Source organism: Pholcus phalangioides, unplaced genomic scaffold (assembly GCF_987345545.1).
Source record: "Pholcus phalangioides strain wild (caught in Gottingen) unplaced genomic scaffold, Ppha-v1.0 ptg000007l_1, whole genome shotgun sequence".
In the NCBI taxonomy this organism is placed as follows: Eukaryota; Metazoa; Arthropoda; class Arachnida; order Araneae; family Pholcidae; genus Pholcus; species Pholcus phalangioides.
Genome location: NW_028301600.1, coordinates 5393204 through 5418618, shown reverse-complemented (window position 1 = coordinate 5418618; position 25415 = coordinate 5393204). Strand labels below are relative to the sequence as shown.

General features: G+C 32.2%; 1 protein-coding gene across 2 annotated transcripts in view; it reads right to left on the bottom strand.

The window, feature by feature from the left end:
* Positions 1-207: 207 nt before the first annotated feature.
* Positions 208-25415, bottom strand: part of LOC149084828 (fibroblast growth factor receptor 3-like) — a 75428-nt gene continuing 50220 nt past the window's right edge. The window contains exons 5-15 of one of the 2 annotated variants that reach the window (XM_089232568.1): positions 21712-21872; positions 18989-19463; positions 17514-17725; positions 16814-16953; positions 15125-15237; positions 12951-13061; positions 8723-8904; positions 7699-7821; positions 5840-6048; positions 4656-4761; positions 208-3787 (exon numbers count right to left, since the gene is read on the bottom strand). In XM_089232568.1, coding sequence (XP_089088694.1) covers positions 3674-3787; positions 4656-4761; positions 5840-6048; positions 7699-7821; positions 8723-8904; positions 12951-13061; positions 15125-15237; positions 16814-16953; positions 17514-17725; positions 18989-19463; positions 21712-21872 — 1946 coding nt within the window. In that variant the 3' untranslated portion in view covers positions 208-3673. The remainder of the gene's footprint in view (positions 3788-4655; positions 4762-5839; positions 6049-7698; positions 7822-8722; positions 8905-12950; positions 13062-15124; positions 15238-16813; positions 16954-17513; positions 17726-18988; positions 19464-21711; positions 21873-25415) is intronic. The other variant, XM_089232567.1, reaches the window with a different exon arrangement.

The window sequence follows — 25415 nt, the reverse complement described above, 5'->3', positions numbered from 1 at the left end:
GTTTAGTGTAGGGGGTTCAGGATATCACTTGGCCTGGGGACCCATACTGTTAAGACTGCCCTGCGCATCACTAAGGCATAACCAAACTCAAAGTCACAAGTGACAATTAAAAAATTGCCTTGTATAGAAAAAATTTTGAACTTTTAAATTTGTTTATTCCCCCCCCCCCCAATAAAGGTAATGTTCACAAAAGAGGTAAACAAAAATGAGAAATTACAAACATTTATTTTGCTCTTACTGTGTGACATTTATTTTTTGACATTATAGAAAAAATCTTAAAAACATTACAAAATTGTATCAGAAAAAGGCACAACTGGGAAGTGGCAAAATTGAATAGTTTGTGTGAGTTAGGTAGATGCAATGAGAGAATAAAAGTCACACAAAGCAAAAGTGTTCCACAATGAAAAAATTCTCTACTAACACAGATGATGTAATGAATATACAGATGAAAAAAAGTAACTAATGATTGTTTGAAAATATAACACAAGAGTTTTCTAAAGTAAATTGTTAAAATATTCTTTTTTCATAACATTTTATACTCATCATTTTCAATGATTATATTTTTTTCTTCCATCTGAAATGCAAACTTTCACATATTCACAACCATATTTTACAAAAGAACTCACAACAATGACAAAAATTTGCAATGTTCAATGAACTATTGCATAGGAACCCTACAAATATTCACATATTACATTTTTTTCCCATCATATTCTTTTATTCTTTGGGGTTGACAATATATATCATTTCAAAAGTAAACATATTAAGTATAATAAAATTTACTAAACTAACCAAAATTCATATTTTATAACTGTATGTTACTGTACTAATAAAACAAACTCCATACATCTATAATTAATGGAGTCTGGTTTAATTTTTGATGATGAGAGAGAAAAAAAACTGCTTTAATAATCTTTGTTACAATTTAATGGTGCATAGTCATTTCTATGTTTATGAGCGATTTATGCTATTACTTCATAAAAGTTGGACATGTTTAACTTGCATGATTCATCATTAGTGCAATACAACACACAGCAATGCACACAAAAATAACTTTCACTCTTGTATTATGGAAAATGATTCTTTCACACAAGCTTTTATTGGAAGCTTCATGAAAACTTCAGGTGTGTTCTAATTCTTAAAATGTATGAATACAAATAAATAACAAATCTATATACAATGCAAGCGCTCATTTAGCCCTTTATCTCATCAACCGCCATCTTAGTGGTATGGTTTTAATTTAAAAAATACTCAAAATGTGTTCAGGAATCACTCTGTACCAGTTTTGAGAGTGAAAATACAGTATGTCATAAAATAAAAAAAAACCTATATTTTCATACGGTCCCCTAGTTCCCTAACTTCCAATTAGAAAGTTGTTGCCCTGTATCTTCAGAGGCCAATAAAAAAATTCCATGTTGCCAAGTGCAACATTCACCGAGATATTTGAATTCAAAAATTGAAGAAATGTTGGAAAGAACAGCATAAACTAATGACAATGCTTCTTTCTCTCATTTATGTTGTTCTTTCCCAAATTTTCTCCGATTTTTGAATTCTAACATCAGCAAATATCGCACTTAGAAACATAGATTTTTTTTTGGCCTCAAGAAAGACAGGGCAACAACTTCCTAATTCGAAGTTAGAGGATAGAGTGAACTCGTATGAAAATATAGAATATTCATTTTATGAAATTTTCATATTTATTTATGATATTATGACAATTTCATTTGTGTTATATTTATTTCACTCTTGAAACTGGTACAGAATGATTCCTCAACACATTTTAACCATTTCTTAAATTAGATGCATACATTTACGGTGAACGGTTGATTATATAAAGGCTGTATTAGGACTTACAGGACACCTTGTATATTCAGGCAAACTTGGCTAATTCGAACTTGGTTAATTCAAATTTTAGGAATTCCCCTTGCATTTCTTATTAAATTCAATGTTAAGAATACCTGTTTAATTTGATTTTTTTACCTAATGTTTGGATAATTCGAAGTTTTATTCAGATATCTCATTTGCAAAATATCAGTTTTCGCCGAATTTCTGGCTAACTTCGTCATCTTTTTCTTTATTCCGTGATTTACTGATCTTTACAGAATTTCATATATAGCCTAAATAAAAAAGTTACAATCAACAAAATCTGAACTTTTTTGCTTGAGCTCTAAGAAACAATGATTTCATTGCCAGCTTTACACAATGGCTTTAGTCTTTCCTTTTGCAGCAGGCCTTTTAACGGATCTTGGATGACTTCATTAGCACCTGCAATGCCAGGTTCAAATGCTACTACTAAGGAGATATGGACATTTGTATGTGTATGTGTGTGGTAATCTCTGGAAGCTGGAGAACTGAAATCCCAGTTTATTGTCTGGTAAAAATGTGTCAGAGATTCATGACTTTATGGTTTGTTTATTTTGAAATATCACATGTAGTTTAGTAAAGTTTTTCACCAAACAAAGTCCATATGCTTTTTGAACTCTGGAGGAAAGAAATTGTGGTTGACTTACCAATACAGACATTGGTGAAGAAGCCAATGAAGAGGAGGAGGAAAACAAATCTAAAAAAGCTTATGGGCTGTATGGGCATGTTGGAGAAAATAAGGCTGTTGAAGCTCAAAAATCTCATTTTTCATTCTCTAAATAAATTTGTGCAATGTTTAAGAGCATGCAAAAAAAAAAACAAATTAAAATTACAAATGAAATATTTGATGTTTTTATAATCATTTACGCTTTATACATACACTAGTTGTGTACTACTCCAACAAAGAAGAAACATGCACAGGAAGTGATGTATATATAGCGTCCAATACATTTTTATAATCATTGCGAGTTTTTGATTTTTTGTAAAAGTATGGTTATCCTATATCAATAAATTGGATAATTTGAACTTTTTTACTGACCCTTTGAACTAACTAAGTTCGACTGTATAACCTTTGTCTGCAGCCTTATAAGCTGAAAATTATTTCTAGGATAAGATGAGGATTTTCAGAATAAGTTGTTTTCTTACATATATTTAGTACTCTATATATTCTTGAATAATAGTGCATATTGAAAGCTATTAGTCTTATGCTGGATGAAAGATAGTTCTGGAATAAGGATCCATCATGGCCGCCTTAGCTATCTTGGCTAAGGAGCTAAAATTCATGCTTGTTTACAAGGTAGTTGGAAACACTTTTTTTTTTTATAAAAAAAAGTTTTATCTTAAGCACAGAAAAATATTATTTTAAATACATTAATAACCCAATAAAATATCTTTCTATACATAGTTTATTATTTATGCTTGAATTCTCTCTCTTTCAATCTTATTGTGAAGATCAAGGATTTCATGTATCAAGCACACAATTAAATCAGTGAGTAAAATTTTTTTAAACATTATTAATGTAGCTTGTACAATTGTCATATATTTTGTAAAATCTTTGGTCTTTTCTAGTTACAAAACTCAATTTCAATGAAATCTGTACAACATATGTGCTTTGTTGAAAGACACAAGTGATGAAAATTCAGGTGATGAATCTCTTATCACCAGAACAATGCAATGACTGGCCAAGTGTGCCGAAATTGGTCATTTGCGAGATCAGTCATCACAAAATCAACTTTTATTTGAAAATTTGCATGCCTCCAAAACAATGCAAACTTTACAGTGTTATGTTGACTTCAAATATTGTTTTTAATCAAAGGTCTGGTGGTTTAGTCCTCTCAGTGTCAGATGAACTGCTATCGCTATCAATTTCTGACCAACTTGAAGGTGGAGTATCTAAAGCTGATACATTTAGTTCCAGATACTCCTGGAAATAAAAAGTAAACACACTAAGTTTAATTGTAAAGAGTGAGACAGTTTTTCTCAGTCTAATACATCAAGGAAATAGACCTTTTCTAAATATTATGCAGAGTTGAAATAAAAAAGAAAAGTCATCTTCGCTGTGGAGACAAGATGACTTCTTTTTTTCCAAATTCACCTATGCACAATATCATAATATAAAGGAAAAGGTCTAATTCCTTTAATTGTAAACTTAAATACACGTAGTCTGAGTTGATAGTTTAACAAAACCACATAAATATTACTGGATTAAAGTGAAATAAAATCAATTTACAGGTAGAGTCACATGTTTCATATAGATCTGATGTTCAACTTTTATTGATTAATATGTTATGGTCAGAGTCTGAAGTCTAGACACTTTGATAAGCATCTAGACTTCAAACATGGTTATAACATATATAAATTACTATTTAAAAATTGAGATATGTATTAAAGGCACTTATTTATTTGCATTATTGTTCAAGAAGATATTTAGTTTTTTTAAATGTTTTATATTTAAAAGTAACCTTTGGTGAAAAATTTTATTTGGCTCATAAAAACAAGTCTATATAGACTATGGTACATGACAACTGGCTTTCAAAACCAGAGCATGTGAAGTGTAACATACGTACATATGCAGTCAAACCTCAATATATCAATATTCTGTTCCCAAAAAAAAAATATTGTTGTATCGAGAAGCAGCAGTTTAACATTAAAGTATTGAGGTTTCCAAACAAGACTTGAAAAAATATCATTGTAGAGAGAGAGAAAGAGAGATTTTTTTATCATTATATTGAGTATCGTTATAGTGAGGTTTCACTGTACAGTAATTTTTTTAATGTTTTAAGTACTCTCACCTGATCAGAGGCCATCATAAGTATTCTGTCTAAGTCTTCCATCAACTCACCAAAAGTGGGCCGTTGTAACGGTGTAGCTTGCCAACATTCACGCATTATCATATATCTAAAAAATGGAAAGGAATGAAAATTAAGTTACATACATAACTTTTCCATTGATAAAACATTTCTCCAAATATAGATACAGCCAAGTTGAATAATAATAATTCTCCGTGATAAAATGAAGAGTGAATAATTTACTTTGTCAGGCATTCCAAGTGTTATCAATTTGTGTAATCACTTATCAATGATGAAAATCAATGTAAAATAAATCAATGTTGACCATGAAAAAATGTTGTATTGAGAAGTAGCAGTTTAACATTAAAGTATTGAGGTTTCCAAACAAGACTTGAAAAAGTATCATTGTAGAGAGAGAGAGAGAGAGAGAGAGAGATTTATTATTATATTGAGTACTCTCACCTGATCAGAGGCCATCATAAGTATTCTAAGTCTTCCATCAACTCAACAAGTGGGGCGATAGGAAGATAAAAAATTTATGAATTTTCAATAATTTTTTTAAGAAGAATTTTTGTCCACAGAATCAATATTTTGTTTATTTTAAAAGTTTACATATTTATATACTGTATAGTTTACATGATTTTATATTCCCCACAATTAAGTTCGGCATTATCAAATTTATCTTAAAATGTATATAATATTTTTATTCTCGGGCTTTTTTTTTTCTGTAATAAATTTTTAAAACACACAATACCATAATCGTACATCAGGCGAAGGGGGGTTAGAGCCGAGATAATGGTGCATTTTTTCAAAAACGAAACACTAGGAAACAATTAAAAAATGAAGAAAGTCTTGCTTATGCCATCTTGTACAGTGCATAACAAACATTTAAAAAGTACTGGCCTATACTTAGAGGTTAGAAAAAATGAAAAAGTGTGGGTTTTGGTAAAGGGTGTTTTTAATGGTATGTATGAGGTAGTATATATATATATATATAAGTGAGCATTTATAGAACTCCAGCCTATCCGGCTTTTTTGTTATCCAGCCTGCCCTTCTGGATAGGAAATACTATAGTATAGTATGAATTGTAAAATTATTATTATTACTTTCTTAATTTTGAAACTATTACTCAGAACTTGGAACACAAAAAATCATTTTTTTTATAATTGAAATATTCTCAATCATACATTTCAAGGGAGCAGTTAAGAGGTTTTTCCATACGATGTCCAGCTTGTAACAATGAATAAAGCTTTTCAGTGGGTACTGATGGATACGGTGTTCCGCCAAGCGTGAATATTTCCCAAAGGAGAACTCCAAAAGCCCATACATCACTGTAAGTGCTATAAATGCGATGATACAATGATTCAGGAGCCATCCATTTTATAGGTAACCTTCCCTGAAAGCAAAATATGGAAAAAAATTGTATACAGAAATTTTTTATATGCTCTAGGATGGACCAAGTGGGTCCCTAAGAGCTGCATAGTGTAAGTATTTTTTTGTTGTGTTGTTTTTCATTTGTATTTGTATTTTGTATTTCATGATACAGTGTCTGTGTTGTGTTGTTAAAATAATAGTATAAAAAAATAAAATAAAATATGGATGTCATATTTCTGAAATGTAGCATCCCAATTAAAAATGCAATTACAAAAACTGGAAACAATTAATATTGCAAGAGGTTGTATAATTATTAAAATAAAAATATTAACTTTTTATTTGATCACCCTGTCCTAAAAACCCAATGAAATGTTGTTGGATCATATCTACTAAGCTAAAAAAAACCATGTTTTTAAGAGCAATATTTGATGATATATATTTGAATCTGAAAATCCCTGAAAATAATAACAAAAACAAAACAACAGCACATGAAGTGTATAATGAGCTTGTCCATTAGTTTATGCAGTTCTTTCCTTCGTTTTGAGCAATTTTTAAATTAAAATATCTAAAAAAATATTGCACTTTGGGTTCAGGATAGACGGGAAAACAATTTCTTAATCAGATTTTTGGACGGGTGACCAAATAAAATGTTAATTTTTAAAATTAATAACTATACACCCCCTTGCAAATACGAATGACATATCTGAGGTCTACGCATTATTTGGATACTTTTTTCTAATTGGAAGTATAATTAGAAAGTTATTCTAGGATAAAGGGACTTTTCTATGCACCCTGTATAAAAGGAGCCAAGTAAATTTTTTAAACATCCTTTAACTTCTAAACTGTTGATCACTTTTTATTACAAATAATATTCAAATAACTGTCAGGTACTATATATTTAATTTATTTTGCAAGGGGCTGTATATGGAGTAAAATAAGGGGGTAAATTTTTAGATATATATACAGTGAAACCTTGATACAATAAATACTCTGCGGACCAAGAAAAAATATTGTTGTAGAGGGATTATCACATTATATAAAGGAAGTAGCATTATCATCAGATGCCGCCAAATTTATGCTATTATTGACACATCTTCTGAATTTGCATTGTTAGTACCACCATAAAATACATCTATATGGCAACAAAAAATTTTAAGTGATTAGTTGATGAATTCAATTAAGTTGGCTGTTTCACCCTGTTAATAAAAAAACAAAGTTTAATGAAAATCCCATTTGTTCGAGATCTAAACACACTGTAGATCAAGGTTCAAAGTGAAGCCTTTCTACATGCACATAAGAGTCAAAAATAAGTATTCAGTTATGAACAAAGTTCAGTAAAAATGTGATACCAAACTTTTCTTATCTTGAGATTGCTCTCTAACAACTCTGAACGGTTCAATATGTGATATCTTGGTGAATACTTTACTTAGATACTCAGAAACATAGAACTTTGTCTCACTATAAATGCAAGACAAAAAGTTACGAGAACAAAATTACAGGTAAGGGAAAAACATAAAAATTAAAAAAGAAAAAAATTCCCACCCGTAAACCCATATCATCATCATCCATTTTTAATATGCTGCTGGATGTAGGTCTCTTCTGAAATTTTCTATGTCTGAACGTGCTATAATAATATTTGCATACAGTCTATATAATATTAAAAACCACATACATTTGTTTTCTTTTTATAATAGTCAATGTAATGCATGTCCCTTGATAAGCCAAAGTCTGCTATCTTTATCACATGGTCTTTGGTAATCAGCACATTTCTTGCTGCTAGATCTCTGTGAATGAACTATTTTATAGAAAAAAATGAATATTTTTATTTATTCTTATTTTATTTCCATTTTGACAAACACTTTACACCAGCAGTTCCCAACCTTTATGATTTGTGGAAGCTTTTTTTCAGAATCAATTTCTACAGTACAGCACATTTAGGCTTAAATTTTTCTGGAGCAGTCTCAGAATACCTGGGGAAGTGCACATGGAATTCTAAGGGTTCTGCAAAACACAGGTTGGGAATTGCTGCTTTACACCATCTTCCATTGAAATTCATTTTTCTGAACACAAAGAGGCTCAAAGTTGGTTAAGATCGAGCATCAATAATGTTACACACAGATAAGAATTCAATAGCTTCAACTCAAATTAGTATTTTTACAAAATCAGCATTGCTCATTAAAATAAGTGACATCAAATAGGCACAATTATTATTTTAAGTTTATAAAATTTAGTGAGTTGAAAAGAAACTGCCAAAAATTTGATTCATAGAACAGATTATAAATAAATGGAACTGTTCCACTGCTATTGCCACCCTACTTTTGTTTATAGAATTCTCATATTCTTAAATGTGTATGCACACATGCACAAGCCCAAATCTTAAAAAAAAAGCACACAGTAGTGCCTGGCATTTCAAAATGTGAATTCAGTAAGATTGTACATGCACATGGGTTTGGTAATTGGTTGTTATTTGTTGCGAATATTTTTTTTATTCCTCACTGGTGTTTGTCATGTTGTTTGCACAAATTTTCAATGCTGCATTAAGAATTTTCAGCCTTCGCATTTTATAAAGGAGTTCAAATACAAGTGTGAGATGTAAACATAGGTAATTTAGTCTAATCCTAAATTAGAATGAGAATAGAAATTACTAGACATGCAAGAAAAAGGTGTAATTGTGAAATTCAACATGTAAAAAGTACCTTCTTTGAAGCTAAGTAATCCATTCCTCTTGAAACTTGGTATGCAAATGACACAAGCTTCTTTTCTGTGAGTATATCCAATGAACCAATAGCTATTTCATAGCCCGATTCTGGTCGATGGGCTCGCAAGAAATCCCGAAGGTTTCCATTATCAATATATTCTACAATGACATAAAGAGGACCTGAAAACAAGAATTCATAGGTTTAGTTACATAAGTAAACACCTAATAATATAAGTTAAGCATACATAAGTGGTTTTTCTTCAAAGACAGACTGCACAAAGGAGCATGGAAAGATTTATGCTAGGCATCGCAAGAAGAGATGGAAAACAAATCACATGGATAAGGGGGCCAAACAAAAGTATATGATATCATGTAAAGAAGTCTAAAATAGAAATGGGCTGAACATATTGTATGAAGACAGAACAACAGACGAACCACAGTATGGTACCCCTGTGGTGTTAAATGACTGAGAATTCTCCCCAAACAAGATAGAGAGAAAAAAAGAAAGTGTAAAAACAGGATATCCAAAAAGTAGCTGGAGCCGACTGGATGGCAAAAACATCAGACAGAGTAAAATAAAAAAAATTAGAGGAGACCAACAACCATCCATGGATTTAAAATGGTTGATGATGATATAAGTGTTTAAGGGCACCCAGTTTGACCCTACAACTGGTGAAGAAAGAAGAATTTTTCAGATCAGCTATAGAGGTGATTAAACTCAGGAAAGGCAGAAATGGTGAAAACACAATTCACTATTTTTTTTCTACCATTCGAAAGAAGGTGACAGAATTTCACGCAGATATCCTCCACATATAGATTTGATACGAAAATATTCAATGAAGAAGAAAAAGTTAATCTATCTTGCACAGTGTTTTCCGAAGTGAGTAATATAGTCTCCCTGGGGGCGATGGAATGGTTCAGGAAGGGCGGTTGAAGCTATGGGTATAATATATAATTCTGTGGGTTGGCTTGAGGGGGAGAGCAATGAGGAAAAAAATTTCTGAAAAGGTGCGGAGATAGAGCAAAAAGTTTGGGAAACTCTGATCCAATGCAACTATCAATTTTCACATTGATAGCTATGCCAGAATGGCCAAGAATCTGTATTAAAGAAATATAGTCAGATTAGAAACTGTAATGAAAATGCTGAGAAAATAAAAGGTGAATGAAACAGTGTGGGAATGATTTTTAAAAACTTCGTACCAACGAAATCATGGAATCAGAAAAGACAGCAATTGATTGAAAAACATAAGCAGGATTGATATCAGTCCCATATTGATCCAAGAGTTTCACTGTTGAGAATTGACAATTCTTGGTAAATAAACCATGTTTTAGTATTGTTAGTAGAGGGACAGTATGCACCACAAATTAATTGACTGTAGAAAAAGATTACCTTTTGAGTGAAAAGAATAACCATTAGAACAGCAATGTATATATAAACTGAAAATGCAGTGAAAATGATAGCTAGACGCATTCCTGTATAAGTTAGATACCTTGGTTCCATTACAATTTGTCCAACTTAGAGAGGTGTCAAAGATATAGAGGTATAGTATTGTGAACATTGTGTTATAGGATTATGGTTAGTTCCATTCAAAACTGTCCAGTGTAAGGAGTTGTCCAGGATACAAAGGTGTCCAAACTGACAGGCTTTATTGTATTAGAAGTTCCTTTTTTAGTAGCATGGAAAAGGGACAAAAAAAAGCAAAAAATAACCTCATATGGAAGTTGCTCACTTATTGGGATGCAAAGTCAAACTAGACACATGAGAAAGAGGAAGGAAAGAAAAATGGCAGAACCAATCACAGAGCAGAGAATGTGAGTGATGATGATGGAAAAAATTATTGTGGTAGGGAGACCTGTAGAAACTGTTTCCAGATTTTAGAGAAAGGTGGTATGCTTGTTAGGTTGTTGACAAGTGGAGTTTTTTGAGATGTGAAACGATTCATAAAAATACAAGTTGAAAGGTGAGAGGTATTTTTGAATAAGTTTTGTTGACAAAAATCAAATTTATGATCAAAGGATTACATGGGCAGATCAGGGGGGTGGGGAAGGGGCATAGGGTGAGATATCCCTTTTGACGCTGGTCAAAGATGGAGCCGATTGATCTAATGTATATCGGTATTTATGATTATCATGCCCCCCCCCCCTCCAGACTTTCAAGTCTATCTTTGTCCATCAAGGACCAGCAATGTTGGGCAATGGATGGATGAGCAGCTAAAATCTTGGTTGATCACACATCTTTTAGGCTCGTTTAAACGATATTCAAGGGCATGTTTAGTTTTGCTTGTATGATAAACCACATTAGCATGAAATACTATAGATGCCCTAGTTGTTAAGATGGTAGATGGTATCTTTCAATTGAGAGAAGCTGATTTTGTTGGTGGGGTAAAGATAATCCGAAGAATTGTATTTTCAGAGGATTTTGCAATGTCTTAGGTCATTTTTGGGAAAATGGGCAAAATGATCAAATTTTTGTATTCAGGCTTTGGTTTGTTGTGGAAGTAGTATTTCTGATTAACCCTTACAGCAGCAATCCCAAGATATCTTGTCAAACTTTATCTGCTTTATTTTGGTCTCACCGAAATATCTTGGATTCTTAACATGCTTTTATTTTCATTGTGGCAATTATAATGTGGATCAGAAATTTTTTTTAAACCACTTAAAGGGTTAATTTGCTGTTTAAAGTGTCAACCAGGGATCTACAGTAGCCTCTGTTGACAGCTACTGCTTCGAGATGATTAAGTTCATCTGCAAATAGCATGCCAATATGAAGCAGATCTTAGTAGTTTGTGCCAGAAATGTATAGAATGCAGTGTATTTTTGTGCTAGAGGATGCGCTGTGAAAGATTGTGTGAGGGTAATGAAACTGCAAATGGTTTGCTTCAAAAGTGGTAGAAAAATTGTGTTCGTGACAAGTGACCAATACATCCAGGGAAGCAAGTTGGTTATTATTTTTTGCCTCTATAGTGGATTGAGTGCAGGGGTCAATGGAATTAAGGATATTAAGAGTGTGACCAGTATTAGCATTATGGTCGAGTATGAATTGTTTTCCCCATTATCATCACTATCAGGTTTTTCTCTCTGATTGGCTCTGCCATGTTTCTTTCCTCCCCCTTATTACATGACCAGTCATTTGACTTTGCATCCCAATAAATGAGCAACCTCTGCTAAATGATGTTATTGTATGATGTTTTTAGTCCATTTTCCATGCAACTGAGGAAGGAACTTCTAATAGTTCCGAAACACGTCTAGCTACTGTTTTCACTGCAGGTATATACAGGGTGCATCGGTAACATGGCATATGGCATTTTACTGGTGTACCATTAATCCTACAGACATACTTCCAATTAGAAAACATATCCAAATAATGTGGAGTACTTGAACATGTCGCAAATATATGTTGTATAATAGGTTGCAAAGGGTTGCATAGTTATTAAAGTAAAAAAATTAACTTTCTGTATTGTCCCCGTGTGCCAAAAAACCCAATTAGAAAGCTGTTGCCCTATCTCTTCTGATGTCAACTAAAAAAAAATTCCATGTTTCTAAGTGCAATATTCGCTGAGATATTTTAATTCAAAAAATTGAGGGAAATTGAGAAAAAAACAGCATTAAATGCAGGAAAACAGTTTTACACACATTTAATGCTGTTTTTCCCCAATTCTCCCCATTTTTCAAATTTAAATATCTCAGTGAATATTGCACTTAGAAACGTGAAATTTATTTAGTTGACATCAAGAGAGACAGGGCAATAGTTCTCTGGTCGGGGTTTTGAGCACACAGGGATGGTATAAAAAGTTAATTTTTTTTAAATTTTAATAACTATAAAACCCTTTGCAACATTAATGGCATATCTGAGTACTACACATTATTTGGAAACTTCTTCTAATTATGTATTTTCGTATGCTTTTAGGATCAACGGTTCACCAGTAAAATGCCCTGTTACTTGTGCACCCTGTATATGAGTTGCTGTTCCTATATTTGATTCTGTTTAGATGTATCAATTACACTAATTAAAGTCTAAGAAGCTGAGATGAACCTGAAAAAATGTTCTGATATGGAAAGTCTGTTTTTGGTATCTGGATGGTCTTCACGGTCATCTGGCATATAATAACTACACTATCATTGTCATCTGAATTTAATATATTCAGGGTTGCATCAGAACATAGTTATGACTTTATAAATTAAACACTAAAGAGATTTGAAATACATTTCACTTCAATACAGCTTACCATTTACAGAGCAACATCCCAGAAGACTCACAACATTGATGTGCTTGCCAATGATTTTGAGCATTTGCATTTCTGATACAAGGTCAGTCATTTCTTGATCAGTATGGCCATCTACCAAATTTAGGAAGAAAAATATTATTTGATCATACTCATGAAGTCATTCGAATGATATAATGGGCATTCAATCTATAGACGAATAGTGACAAGTCTTAGAACTATAAGCACAGTTGAACGCTATTATAATTAACTTGATTCTCCTTTTAATTTATGACAGATATGTCTTACAATTCATGTCCAGGTATGACAAACATAATGTCAAAGGGAACTCATTGTTACTTTTAAAATGGATTTTTGTTATTTAATTAAATAACTTTTTTTTCTTTTTTGTGCAACAAACAAATGTTCATAAGTGTTTTCTGGTAGCACTTACAATGCCAAACTTCTGAATGGAACTGAAAGAACTACCAACAGCTCAAGTTTGATAGAACATGATCATAATCATCATAATCCTATCCATGATATAATACTAATCTGTCCACCATATATATATATATGTATATATATATTAAAGGCCTTTAAATTAGTTCTTGCAAAATTAGATTAGTTAAATGAAAATAGTGTAAAAGTAGAACCACACAATATTTTTGTGTATTCCTTGATCATGTAGTAATAGAAGATGAATGAGAATATAAGGTAATGCCAGAGGTTAAAGAATCACACAGCAGAATATGAGGTGTGTGGTTGCAATTAAAACAAAAATCAAATTTTGATCAAATTCTGATTTAAAAAAAAGTAAAATATCCTAAAATGGCAAACGTTTAAATTAAAAAAATATGCTTAGAAAAGGAAGGTGATCATCTAACTTCCAATTTCTGAATAGAACTGTATGGACTAATAAATTTTTGAAAACTCAGAAACAAATATGATATTGAAGTTTTATGGAGAGAAAATAGCTTGCACATGGATAAGAAAACTCCATGGTCTGGAAAACATTGATCTGCTTCAGACCTAATGATAGCTTAATAGGTAGAGACTTTTGGAAGAAAGTTTCTGCTAATAAAAAAAATTATGGAACAAAAATATTTTAGAAAATGACATTAACAAATATGAAAATTTAACCCAATGAACAAAGAAAGCAAATTTAGTGATCTTGATATAATTAAATTATCATCATTCATATATATTTCATATTCACATCTCACAATAATCAAATTTGTGCAATAAATGAATGTTTATTCAGCTAAAGCTTGAAACATGCTAAAAATTTCTTTGAATAGTGAATATCAACTTTATATATTATCAAATTCCTTTGCAAATCATATTAAAAAAGAGTAAAGACTCTTATTTCATTTTTACTTGCTTTTTATGTACCAAATTGATATCAGTCATATTGCTATTGGGTTGCTATACTTAGACTACGAGAACCATATGGTTGAGAACATAGAGAGAACTATATATGAGAACCACACCTATGGACCTTTTTTCCAATATTATTTATTTTTCTTTATTTCTTTACTTTTTTAATTATTTTTTTCAGCCATCTAGTTGGGCAATTTGTCTAATGGTTTCTGAGTTTTTATTCATATTTATGAAAACGTAGGCATATTCAGTGATTCTCAATTAACGTAGCTTTTTTCAGTATGCAGGGAAAAGACCAGACTGAAATGTTTGAATATCTGATTTTCCCAGATTTCAACAGCATACTGGTTAATTCAGAGCAATGTATCAATATTTTAATACATTTTCTTCTGGTCCACTTATGAGGAACTTACTTAATTTTTCATTTGTGGCAAAAGCTTGAGTATCTTAGTATGACTACTAGTACTTAACCTTATGTACCTCATAAACATTCCTTTGTAAAATTTCTAATTAATTGGTACATGCCAGAATATGTGTTCTGAGTGTATGTGTGACCCTAAAATATTTATGTTGTCAATGTTATTCATGTCCTGCGTTCTAGTGCTGCCATCCATCTTCCATATTTTTGAAGTAAAGATGCTTGAATTTTTGTGCTATGTAAGTATCAAGTTGAATAACTCCAAGTTCTCTGGGGAGATTTTTTGAAATGAGAGACTGGCTTCTTTCACCCCACCAGTTGGAAAACCACAGAAAACCAACTTCAGCCAAAATTCATTTAATGACTATAAAGGGTTCCACTTTATAAAAATACTTACCTTTCAGCATTTTAACTGCTACTTTAGTACACTCATTTTTGTTTAAGCCATATGCTTCAGCAAGAAAAACGTCTCCAAAAGCCCCACAGCCAAGTCTTTTGCCAAGTACAAGTCTGAAAATGAATAGTCAGAATGTGATCAAAATCTAAAAAGCACCATTCCTAAAATAGGGGAAAAACATGTACGACTGAAGTTCAAACACAAGTGTCCCATCTGTTTTGACATTCATAGCTTTGAATGAATTCTTCTAAAATTTTATATCTGTTACTGCCAAAGCCCGAAACTGGCCCGACCAATGTCCAAATTTTTGGCTTTGGCCAGCCAGCTCACAAAGTAGCTGGAGACCTCTAGAAAACGTCTGAAAACAAAATGCATGATTCATGGTCATCACCATTTGGCATATTTTTTCATGATAATTATATCCACATTAGGCAACTTATCATATTGCAGTCATGATGTGACGAATTTTTTCTTCTTCAAAATTAAACAAAAAACACTATATGTATATATTATTATATACATAATTTTTCTCTCAAATTTAGGCTGACCATATTTGCTTGAGAAAATATGTAAAATTGGGCTTTGAAATACAGGAAAATACAGGACATCACCAATAATTGCCAAAAGTAAGCAAAGACGCCAACTTGTTCTAAGATCACAGAAAAGTTGCCAGTCAAGGAAAATGAAGCACCACTTCGAATTGCAGTGAATTTAAAAAAGAACATGACATATAGAAATACAAATACAACGAGAAAAGGGCTGAGAAAAAGATGCCCATAAAATATGTGAAATAAATATTCTTCTTTGTGGTCGTAATTACAGTAATGTAATTTCTGAGTTGGGGGAAGATACTTTTAATCATTGATTAGAAGAATAAAGGTAAGTTGGCTTCATTAAAAATACATGAAAAATGGGGACATTTTTGCAAAAAAGTTGGGACAGCCAGAAAAACAGAAAAAACTGGGAATGTCCTGGCAAATATGGAACATATGGTCAATCGACTCAAATTGTTCTTTTTTCTCTCTCGTCACATGGAGAAAATCTAGTACAACTATTATATATAGCTATGTGTCACATGTTAGCAATGAGAAAATGGATTTGGGACCTGTTGGACTCGTGGGTGGAGATACGGGGGGCCATCAAAGCAGTGCAGCCTGATCTAATGTATATGCGTGCATATAAACTGATATAATCATCATGCGCCCCTCCCCAGCAATCACCATCATGCCCCCTGAGACTTGCTCTATCTCTGCCTATGATTGGACTGTCTTACATCAGCACATCAGGCCAAAGCCTGAATCATTTCTGCAAATCAGACAGTGCTTTCTGTGCATCTTCCTCCTGACTGAACATCAGTACATTAAGAACATTTTCTGTAACATTGATACGATTGTGATAAACTATGAGTTTGGCACACACCAATTGTTACATTGCCTCCTGTAGTAATATTCTCTTTAAGGTGGGTACCTGGGCAATCTCAAATTCTATACCCTTTTCATATTCATCTGCACAATAGCCTCATCTCAGCATTCATAGTAAATTTTATTATATTCATAGGTTTAAAAAAAGTAGATAGACCTATTCCTATAATATTTATTTTATTCATATAATAAAATTTTTTATACTTTTAATGAAATACAAAATTGTTTTCTCCATGTTTTTTGTGCAGAAATGTTGAGAAATACTGACCTGTCCCTTGGAAATTCATATACCGGATCAACAGGTAACTCATACTCAGAAACAGTCATGTCTGATGGTAAACGTGATCGACTTGTTGTATAATCTATTTTTACCAAGGGAACTACAGAAGCTTCAGAATTATTTGAATCCTGAGAAGAAAAATGTGATCACTGATGAGCAATGGGATTTTCAATGTTAATTAAATTATCTTGTGAGAATACAGAATTGTTAGATAAATAAAGCTTGTTTTACTGAGGTTGCGTGACATGCACCAAAAATTAGTGACTTGATAATTCTTTCATCAGTGAGATAAAAGTTGTTTTTGTAATTGTAAATAAACATTTTTTACATTGAATCATGAAAAATGATAAATACTTGACTCAAATTTATCTCATATCTTTTGTATATCCCATGTGCAAAAAAGAAATTTTTCTATTTTATTCAAATTTCAAAGTATTATCATCAAAATAATTAAAATTAATGGAAAATGAGTATGATTTTATGTGAGCTCAAAAGATATTACACATTCAATAACTTAAAAAAAAAACAAATACATCTCCTTACTTTAAAATCATTCTCATTCAAAAAAATTTATAAAAAAATTCAAATATTGCATAAATTTATTTTTTGCTTTAAAATCACAGAATATATGAACTCATTCAGTATGATGAATGCTGAGTGAACAGATAGAAAAAAATAATTCGCTTACTTGTCTTTCAAGAATGATTTTTTTTTTCACCATTATTTGTGAAGGATTGCTAAGCAGCTTGAGGTTGTTTTTTTGCTTTTTAGAGACAACAAAAAAAATAGCAGCAGCAATAGTTGTACCAGCAATGGCTAAAGCTACAATGGCATATCTCTCCAAGCTATAAACACTTGTAGATTTTTCCATGACAAATTCACTTGCATGCTCTTCTGGATCTGAAATTTGGGATAGAATTCATTACTGAAACATTGAAATGCTTATTGCATCATTACCATCATTCAGCAAGTTTATTTTGTTCAGCCTTCGCGTATAAATGATATCTCTAATTCATTCCAGCAGAGTATCCAAAGTGCACTCAGTTGAGGCTGTCTTTTTCTCTCTTGATTATTTATTTACACTCAGGATAATTAAAGGGAAATTGTTGGTTCTAAGCAAAATGTTTGCTTGGGATATTTAAAATGTCCCAAGTTTATAACAGGACAGTTTTATAAGGGACATTTGAAATGTCTTGAATAAATATAATATTTTCAAACTTTATATTTGTTTTATTGTAGTCCAATTTATTATTATGTGTTAATTAATATATGGGATTACTTCATGATTTATTGTGATAGTCATTTTTATATTTCATGTAACATTTAAATTTCAGCCAATATAACTGCTATTTCACACATATTTTATGTAAAAAAAAAAAATTTCTGTCATTTTTTTTAAAATAAAAAATTCGCATTTATAAATATTGTATGATTCTTTTGAAAATACTTCAACTAATAAGGGAATAATTCAACAAGAATGAAACATACTATTCAGAATTCATTCTATTCAAAACAACATCAATCATACAGGCCTGTAACTAGGCTGGGGCAACCAGCACACTGCCCTAAGGCCTCGAGCTGAATGAGGGCCCCACAAAATACACTTATTTTGCATAATAATCTTTCATAACCCTTTCATGGATGGTCTCAAGACAAAGTCTGCTTCAAGGCTTCCAAGAAGGCATGCTATGGCCCTGCATTAATAAGTATTAATGCAATCGTAATATCATGAATCAAGCACGCCAAAAGTTGATTCAGAAATCTAGATCTCCTACAAGAAAAGCACCCACAGGTCTAAAACTCACTTGACATCTCTGTTAGTGATTTTCTTGATATTAATGCTGACACAAGCTGTGGAAAGAAAAATTTGTTGCCTCTACCAGGAACTGAATCCAGGTTCTCTTGGAATCCAGGCAAGTTCACTAAGCAATATACCACAAAGACAAAAGGTTTGATTCCCGGTGAAGACACCAAACCACTCTTTGCAAAGCCTTGTCTCTGCATTATTATCCATAAACTCTATTTCTTTGATATGTTGTGAGCTGAGAAAATAACATCTCTTTATCACTGTTAGTGTTTACGTTGATTAAACATTGATTGCCATCATATTATCATTTATCACAAGATAATTCATTTCTAAGGGAGGGGAAAAATTATACTTACATGGCAAAACTGATAAATATGCACTTCGATATGACACCCCAAATAAATTGGCTGCTAAGCATGAGATCCAACCTTCATCGTCAAGTGTAACATTATCAAGTACCAAGAAATGTGAATCTCTCTCTGTGGTGTTGACATTAGGATCTCTCTCTCTCTCAAAAATCTTTATGTACGGCATATCCGAACTATCAGCAAAGGATCCATTTATTTGATAATGCCTTATCCACTTTACATTTGGCTGTAAGTCACTGATGAAACGACACTCGAATGTAGCTCTTTCACCAGTATATACAGTTTGATTCGCTGGGAACCCTTCTTGTATTATCGGCTTGTGGGGAATTCGTTCTTGTATTTCTAATGTGAAGTCTGCACTGATAGATCCTTCAGAATTGGACACTATACATGTATAAACTCCATTATGATCAATGGTAAGATTATTGATTGTCATGGACCACTTTCTGTAGGATATATCAAACTGAAACAGGAAACAAATGTTAAATAATTAACACAGATATTAATCATACCATAATAAGACATGATTTTTATTGAAAATAAAAAAAATGTAATTCATAGCATCAAGAACTTTGAGGTAAAAAGAAAAAAAAAATTTTTTAAATTGGTATTTGGGTCGAGAAACTGATGTTTTACATTTTTAATCATTAAAATGTATCTCAGCATTCTAAGATAATGGAATGAATCTTTTCAGAAAGCTTCAAAATTTAATTTTAAAAAACAAGCATCAATCATACAAGAAATTATTTTTTCCTTTTTTTAAAAAATTATTATATCTGAGGTGTTTTTACATCTTATGAGGCTGGACAAAAAAAAAATTAAAACTTTTTTTGCTTATAAAAAAAATTTTAGTGCTGGAAGTACACACAAAATTTTTAAATCTGTGCTGAAACCTTCATGGTGGGGAGGGGGTACACTGCAATGTCCAACAAATCTCCCCTTTTAATTCAAGCATTTTTCAGAATGGCCTGATCAGTCTCAGCATTCCTAGATGTTGATAATACAGGAACTCTCAATATCTAAACTTTTTATAATGAAATACCCTTTTATTCACAAGGAACCATTTTGTTTTTTTGTTTCCTTGATAAACACCTCCTGATGACACGATATCACATAATGCAAGGGTCTTCAATTCACTCAGCATGTAAACAAGTTTTGATCACATATTTCACTGAAAACCAGAAGCCTGACAAATTTTTTAACAATGATAACTTGATACCATCGAGCTTATATTACTGGAGGGAGTATGACGTCAGCAGTCTCTACCTTGGCAGTGCTGAGAGCGGTGTCCCCCAACATCTCTGTCTGAAGATCACGTGACTCAGTGCAAACAAACACGATTCCCCATAGAGATCAATGTTAAAATTGCCGATTTTAGCATAGAAATACGGAAATTTAGTAGGTTTTTCTGCCACATCAATAATTTTAAAAATTGAATTGAATTTTTAATTTTCGAAATATTGAGTTCGCTCAGAAATACAAAGCTCAGAAAATTAAATATAAAATTATGAGCTAGACCCACTTTTGAGGTGACTATTAATGCAATAACATTTATTTCAACTTTTTATTTATATCTTCTGAAGCGTGAAAATGAGAATTAATGTCCCTTTATTGTCTTATATTATCCAATTGCATCTCAATCCATACAGTTTAGGATGTTTTGAAATTAATTGTGTGCCCATATAAATTAAATCGAAGAAATTACGCAGCTTTAATCAAGCATTTTTTGAAGCAAACAGGCAGATCGATTCATTTCTATGTTCCTTTAATTCAGATTTGTTCTGTTCATGAGTCGCATGTGGCATTCCTTTCATGAGAGTAATTAAAGATAATTCCAGAATTGATGAAAGATATACTTTCAGCATTGACAAAATTGATAATTTCAAAATTAATGAAAGTGATAATTCCGGAATTAATGAAAGTGATAATTCCGGAATTAATGAAAGATGATTCTAGAATAAATGAAAGATGAGTCTAGAATAAATGAAAGAAAAATTCTAGTTTTAATGAAATATAATTTCAGTTCCAAAATTAATGAAAGAAACAATTCTAGAATTAATGAAAGAAATAATTTTAGCATTGATGAAATAAGTGATAATTCCAAAATTAATGAAAGAGATAATTCCAGAATTAATGAAAGAGATAATTCCAGAATTAATGAAAGAGATAATTCCAGAATTAATGAAAGAGATAATTCCAGAATTAATGAGAGATAATTCCAGAATTAATGAGAGATAATTCCAGAATTAATGAGATATAATTTCAGAATCAATGAGATATAATTTCAGAATCAATGAAAGAAATAATTTCAGCAGTAATGAAAAAGTGATAATTTCAAAATTAATGAAAGAAATAATTTCACCATTAATAAAAGAAGCAAATCCAGAATTGATGAAAGCAATTACTCCAGAATTGATACCCATTGGCGTCTGCAAAGGGAGGTTCTACACCCCCCCCGAGCCAAGATTATAGTGTTATTTTGCAAGAAAAACCCCCTCAGAAGGAAAAAATCTGAAACACCCCCTCGAGAAAATTCTGCGTACGCCTATGTTGATACCAATGAACATTTTTAATGGGAAAAATAATACACAAGATGTGCGAAAAATTGAGACTCTGAAAACAAAATTTTTGCAGAGGGGAAATGTCTTAAACAGAACCTTTTGAACAAAATTTACTGAGCATGAACATTTATAAATGGCAGAAAAAATTACTTTTGATTCTAGATTCTTTGTTGGTATTTCATGGTCTTTAAACCACAGTATGTTTGCTGGTGGGCTTGCCTTAGCAGGACATTTCATTGTAACACTGCTACCAGAGGGCCGAGCAAAGAAATCTTTCAGCATTCTCTTTGGTTGAGTGAATAAAGGTGGAACTGCAAAACATTAATACAAACACATGTAATAAAAGAAAAAATTACAAGAGCCTGAATTATATGCACTAAACAAGTGGAAAATGCACTCTAAAAAATATGCAAATATGCACTTAAAAATGTCAAAATATGTACTGAAAGTCCTGAAAAAGCTAAAAAAAATTCCAAAATATGTACTAAAAATGAGAAAATATGAGTTAAAAGAATCACAGTGTAAAAAAACATATGTTGTTAAAATGTGTGTATATATATGCAAATAGCTTCCACATATTTTTTATTTAGGCATTTATAAAAATTCAATTTCTAATTATTCCCCCCAGCTGCTCAATAACAAAATACCAGTAACAAAGGAATTTATATTACTGATATTTCTAGAAATACCATCAAAAGTGATAAATTTTTATTTACCTCATATTTAAGACTTAACACTTGACTCAAAAATTGTGAGAAACAAATAAAGCACCCAGCTTCCAGTTATGACCCATCGTAGCTAACACTGGCTGGGAGTTGAGTCAGAAATCTTTCACACAGCTCACAATATTCATTAAACTGTTATAAACTATCAAACTTCTTGTGCTTATATATATAAATAATTCAACCTCATAATTATAATATTTTAATTTTGATTGTGTTACACTATGATAGAGAAAAGGAATCACTAAATCCCACCTGCATGAAAAAAATACCAATGTTATGAAAATATTATGAGCAAGTCATTTGAAAATTGTAAAAAATGTGATTAAGTTTAAAATAAATAAAAATTCAAAAATATGGTCTTATCCAGAAAATTCTTTGATTTTATACATTAATGCTAAAAAAGGCCAAAATATGCAAAAATTGTAGACAGATCTAATTGTTGTGAAGTCTTCCAGGTAAGACCCACGCATGAAGAGTAAGCCAAGTTCTACAGAATGAGGACGTTAAGATGAAAATGTACAAATCTTTATTGCATATGCACATATCATGGGGGACATTCATATAATCCAGGCTCTAATAATGAAATTAAGTATACAGAGCATCAGATGGTGTAGAACAGTGTTCTTCAACTGCTAGACCATGAAACATTTTGTCCCACTCATGTAGCCGTTACATTATTTTAGACTTTATAAAAACTATCCCATCTCTATATTGGTTTTTATTTACCTTAGCTGTCAGCATGTCTGCTTAGTATTTCTTCCATTTCCACCAGTCCATGAAGTTTTCCCACTATTTCATCCCTCTGCTGGTGTAAAAAGGTTGAAGACTGGTGTGCGATTCTCGACTGAAACCATCAATATTTTTTCTGTGTTCTCATTTTTGAAATAAATAAATTTCAAGTAAAGTTTTTTATGCATAAAATGGCTGGTAGATGGAAATGTGGGATAATTAGTGTGAACAATGAGAGTAAAGCTGGGGGAAGAGTTTGACTTCAATAGTTTCTGAATTCATGGCTCCCACAAGGGTGGGACTGACAGGGCTCCTGCCCGGGAATGATTCTTGTCATTTTTGCTTTTTTTACACTATAAATTTCATGATAGTGGGGTCCATAAAATATCGGGCCTGGGTCCTGACTAAAATCTCAGCCTAGGGACCCCTGCTAAAGAGCTGCATCTCAACAACATGTCATGGGGACAAACTAAAATGTATTATACTGTAATAAAATGCTGAAAGCTTGGGTAATAAGAAATAATTTTTAGAAAATATGATTGCTGCAGAGAGTTTCGAAAGCTCATAGCCATTACAGAAACTTAAAAAAATGAGGAAGAATTTTTTTTCTCTGAATTTAACACTTTTCCAGCAATAAGTCTGGCAGGAAGGGGTCAGGAGTCTTGACAGGGCCGAATTAACCATTAAACAAAATAAGCACATGCTTAGGGCATCAGAAAAAAAGGGGGCACCATAAAAAGTTATTGAAATGTGTTTTTTATGCACAATTTGTTTCCATCACCAAGAATCCGGCAAAAAATCCTAGAATTTAATCCTAGACCTTCATCAAACGGAATGCACAAATGCAGAAAAACTAATAACATTGCACAATAGAGATCATGTTAATGCTGAGTTTTTGAATGAAGTTTCGTGCAATTTCCATAAAGTAAGCTTGGGCCTTCTTAACAGCATCATAGGGCCCTTGGGCAAACTGATTTTTCTGAGGCTCCTCTACCTAGCTAAAAATACCTGCCTACCCCAATTTGCATGCTAACTCTCAAAAATTGTAGACAGATCTAATTGTTGTGAAGTCTTCTGGGTAAGACCCACGCATGAAGAGTAAGCCAAGTTCTACAGAATGAGGACGTTAAGATGAAAATGTACAAATCTTTATGAGTCAGTCATTAGCTGATCAACTGCATGGTTTCAGGGGAGAGGCAATGAATGGGACCTAAATGGGAAATGATGAATTCAGGAGCGTTATCTTATCGTTAATTATTATTACCCATGTGGAACAGTTTTGGCCTCCTTCTGGTGTGTAAGCTGCACCAGTAAAATAATCCTGAAAACTCGCTGCTGTGTTGCCAACCTCAAAAATCACAATTTTCTCTCCGAATCATTCAGTCCAGTTCACTCATAGTTTGAAATTTTGCATAACTTTTTTTTTTCTGATTTCTTTTTGCAATGTTTGCTATTATTCTTCTCTTTCATCCCTGATTTGGGGCTCTGTGGGTCTGCATAGGTTACACAGCCTAGCCACCCTTTTATGGTTTGATCTAGATCAGCGGTTCTTGACCTATGGATCGCTGGGGCTTTTGAGATGGGTTGTTCAAATCCACTTACTGTCAGGGATTCTTGAGTTACTACTACAGTAAAACCTGTCTTCAACAGAATCACAAGGGACCAAGTTTTTCCCGTTGAACACAGGTTTTCACTTAATAAAGGTTCAATTGATGTGTAAAATTATATAACGATCTTGTGTGTGATTGAAATAGAATAAAAATAAATTAATTAAAGATAGACAAAATAAATAATTAGTCTATATTTACTCAATACGGTATTTAGGTTTTGACACATCTGTTTCTATGTCTAAAATAACAGCATTTATGTTCTTTAAGAATTTTCAATTAGGATGTCAATATCTGTTGTGTCAGGTCAGTTTGTACATTATCGTCTATGTTTATGTAATCATTGGCATCAGGGCCATAACCAAGAATTTTATGAGGGAAAGGGGGGGGGGATAGAGAGAGCAACATGATTTTGCTGCCCTACCCTGTAAAATTCAATGATTTTATAACAGTGTTTTTGTTCCCACCTAAAATTTGCCACCTCCACCTGAATTTTGCAGCCAGGGCAGTTGCCCCCTTTGCCTCTAATTAATTCCAGCCCTGCTCAACCTTGCGATCACGAATGCACACAGCTTTCATACAATTTTTTAGCAGAATTTACAGGTTGTTTAAACAAAATATCTTTATTAATTTTTTCTGAAATCTGGATTTATAGTAATGAAGTGAACTTGTATAATAAGTTGGATGATTTCAACTCGTTTTTCTGTTGCAGAGAAAATAGCAGGTCGGGGGGAATCGCAGTCTTTGTACGGAAAAATATGATTTTTAATCAGATTTATATTCATTTCACTAC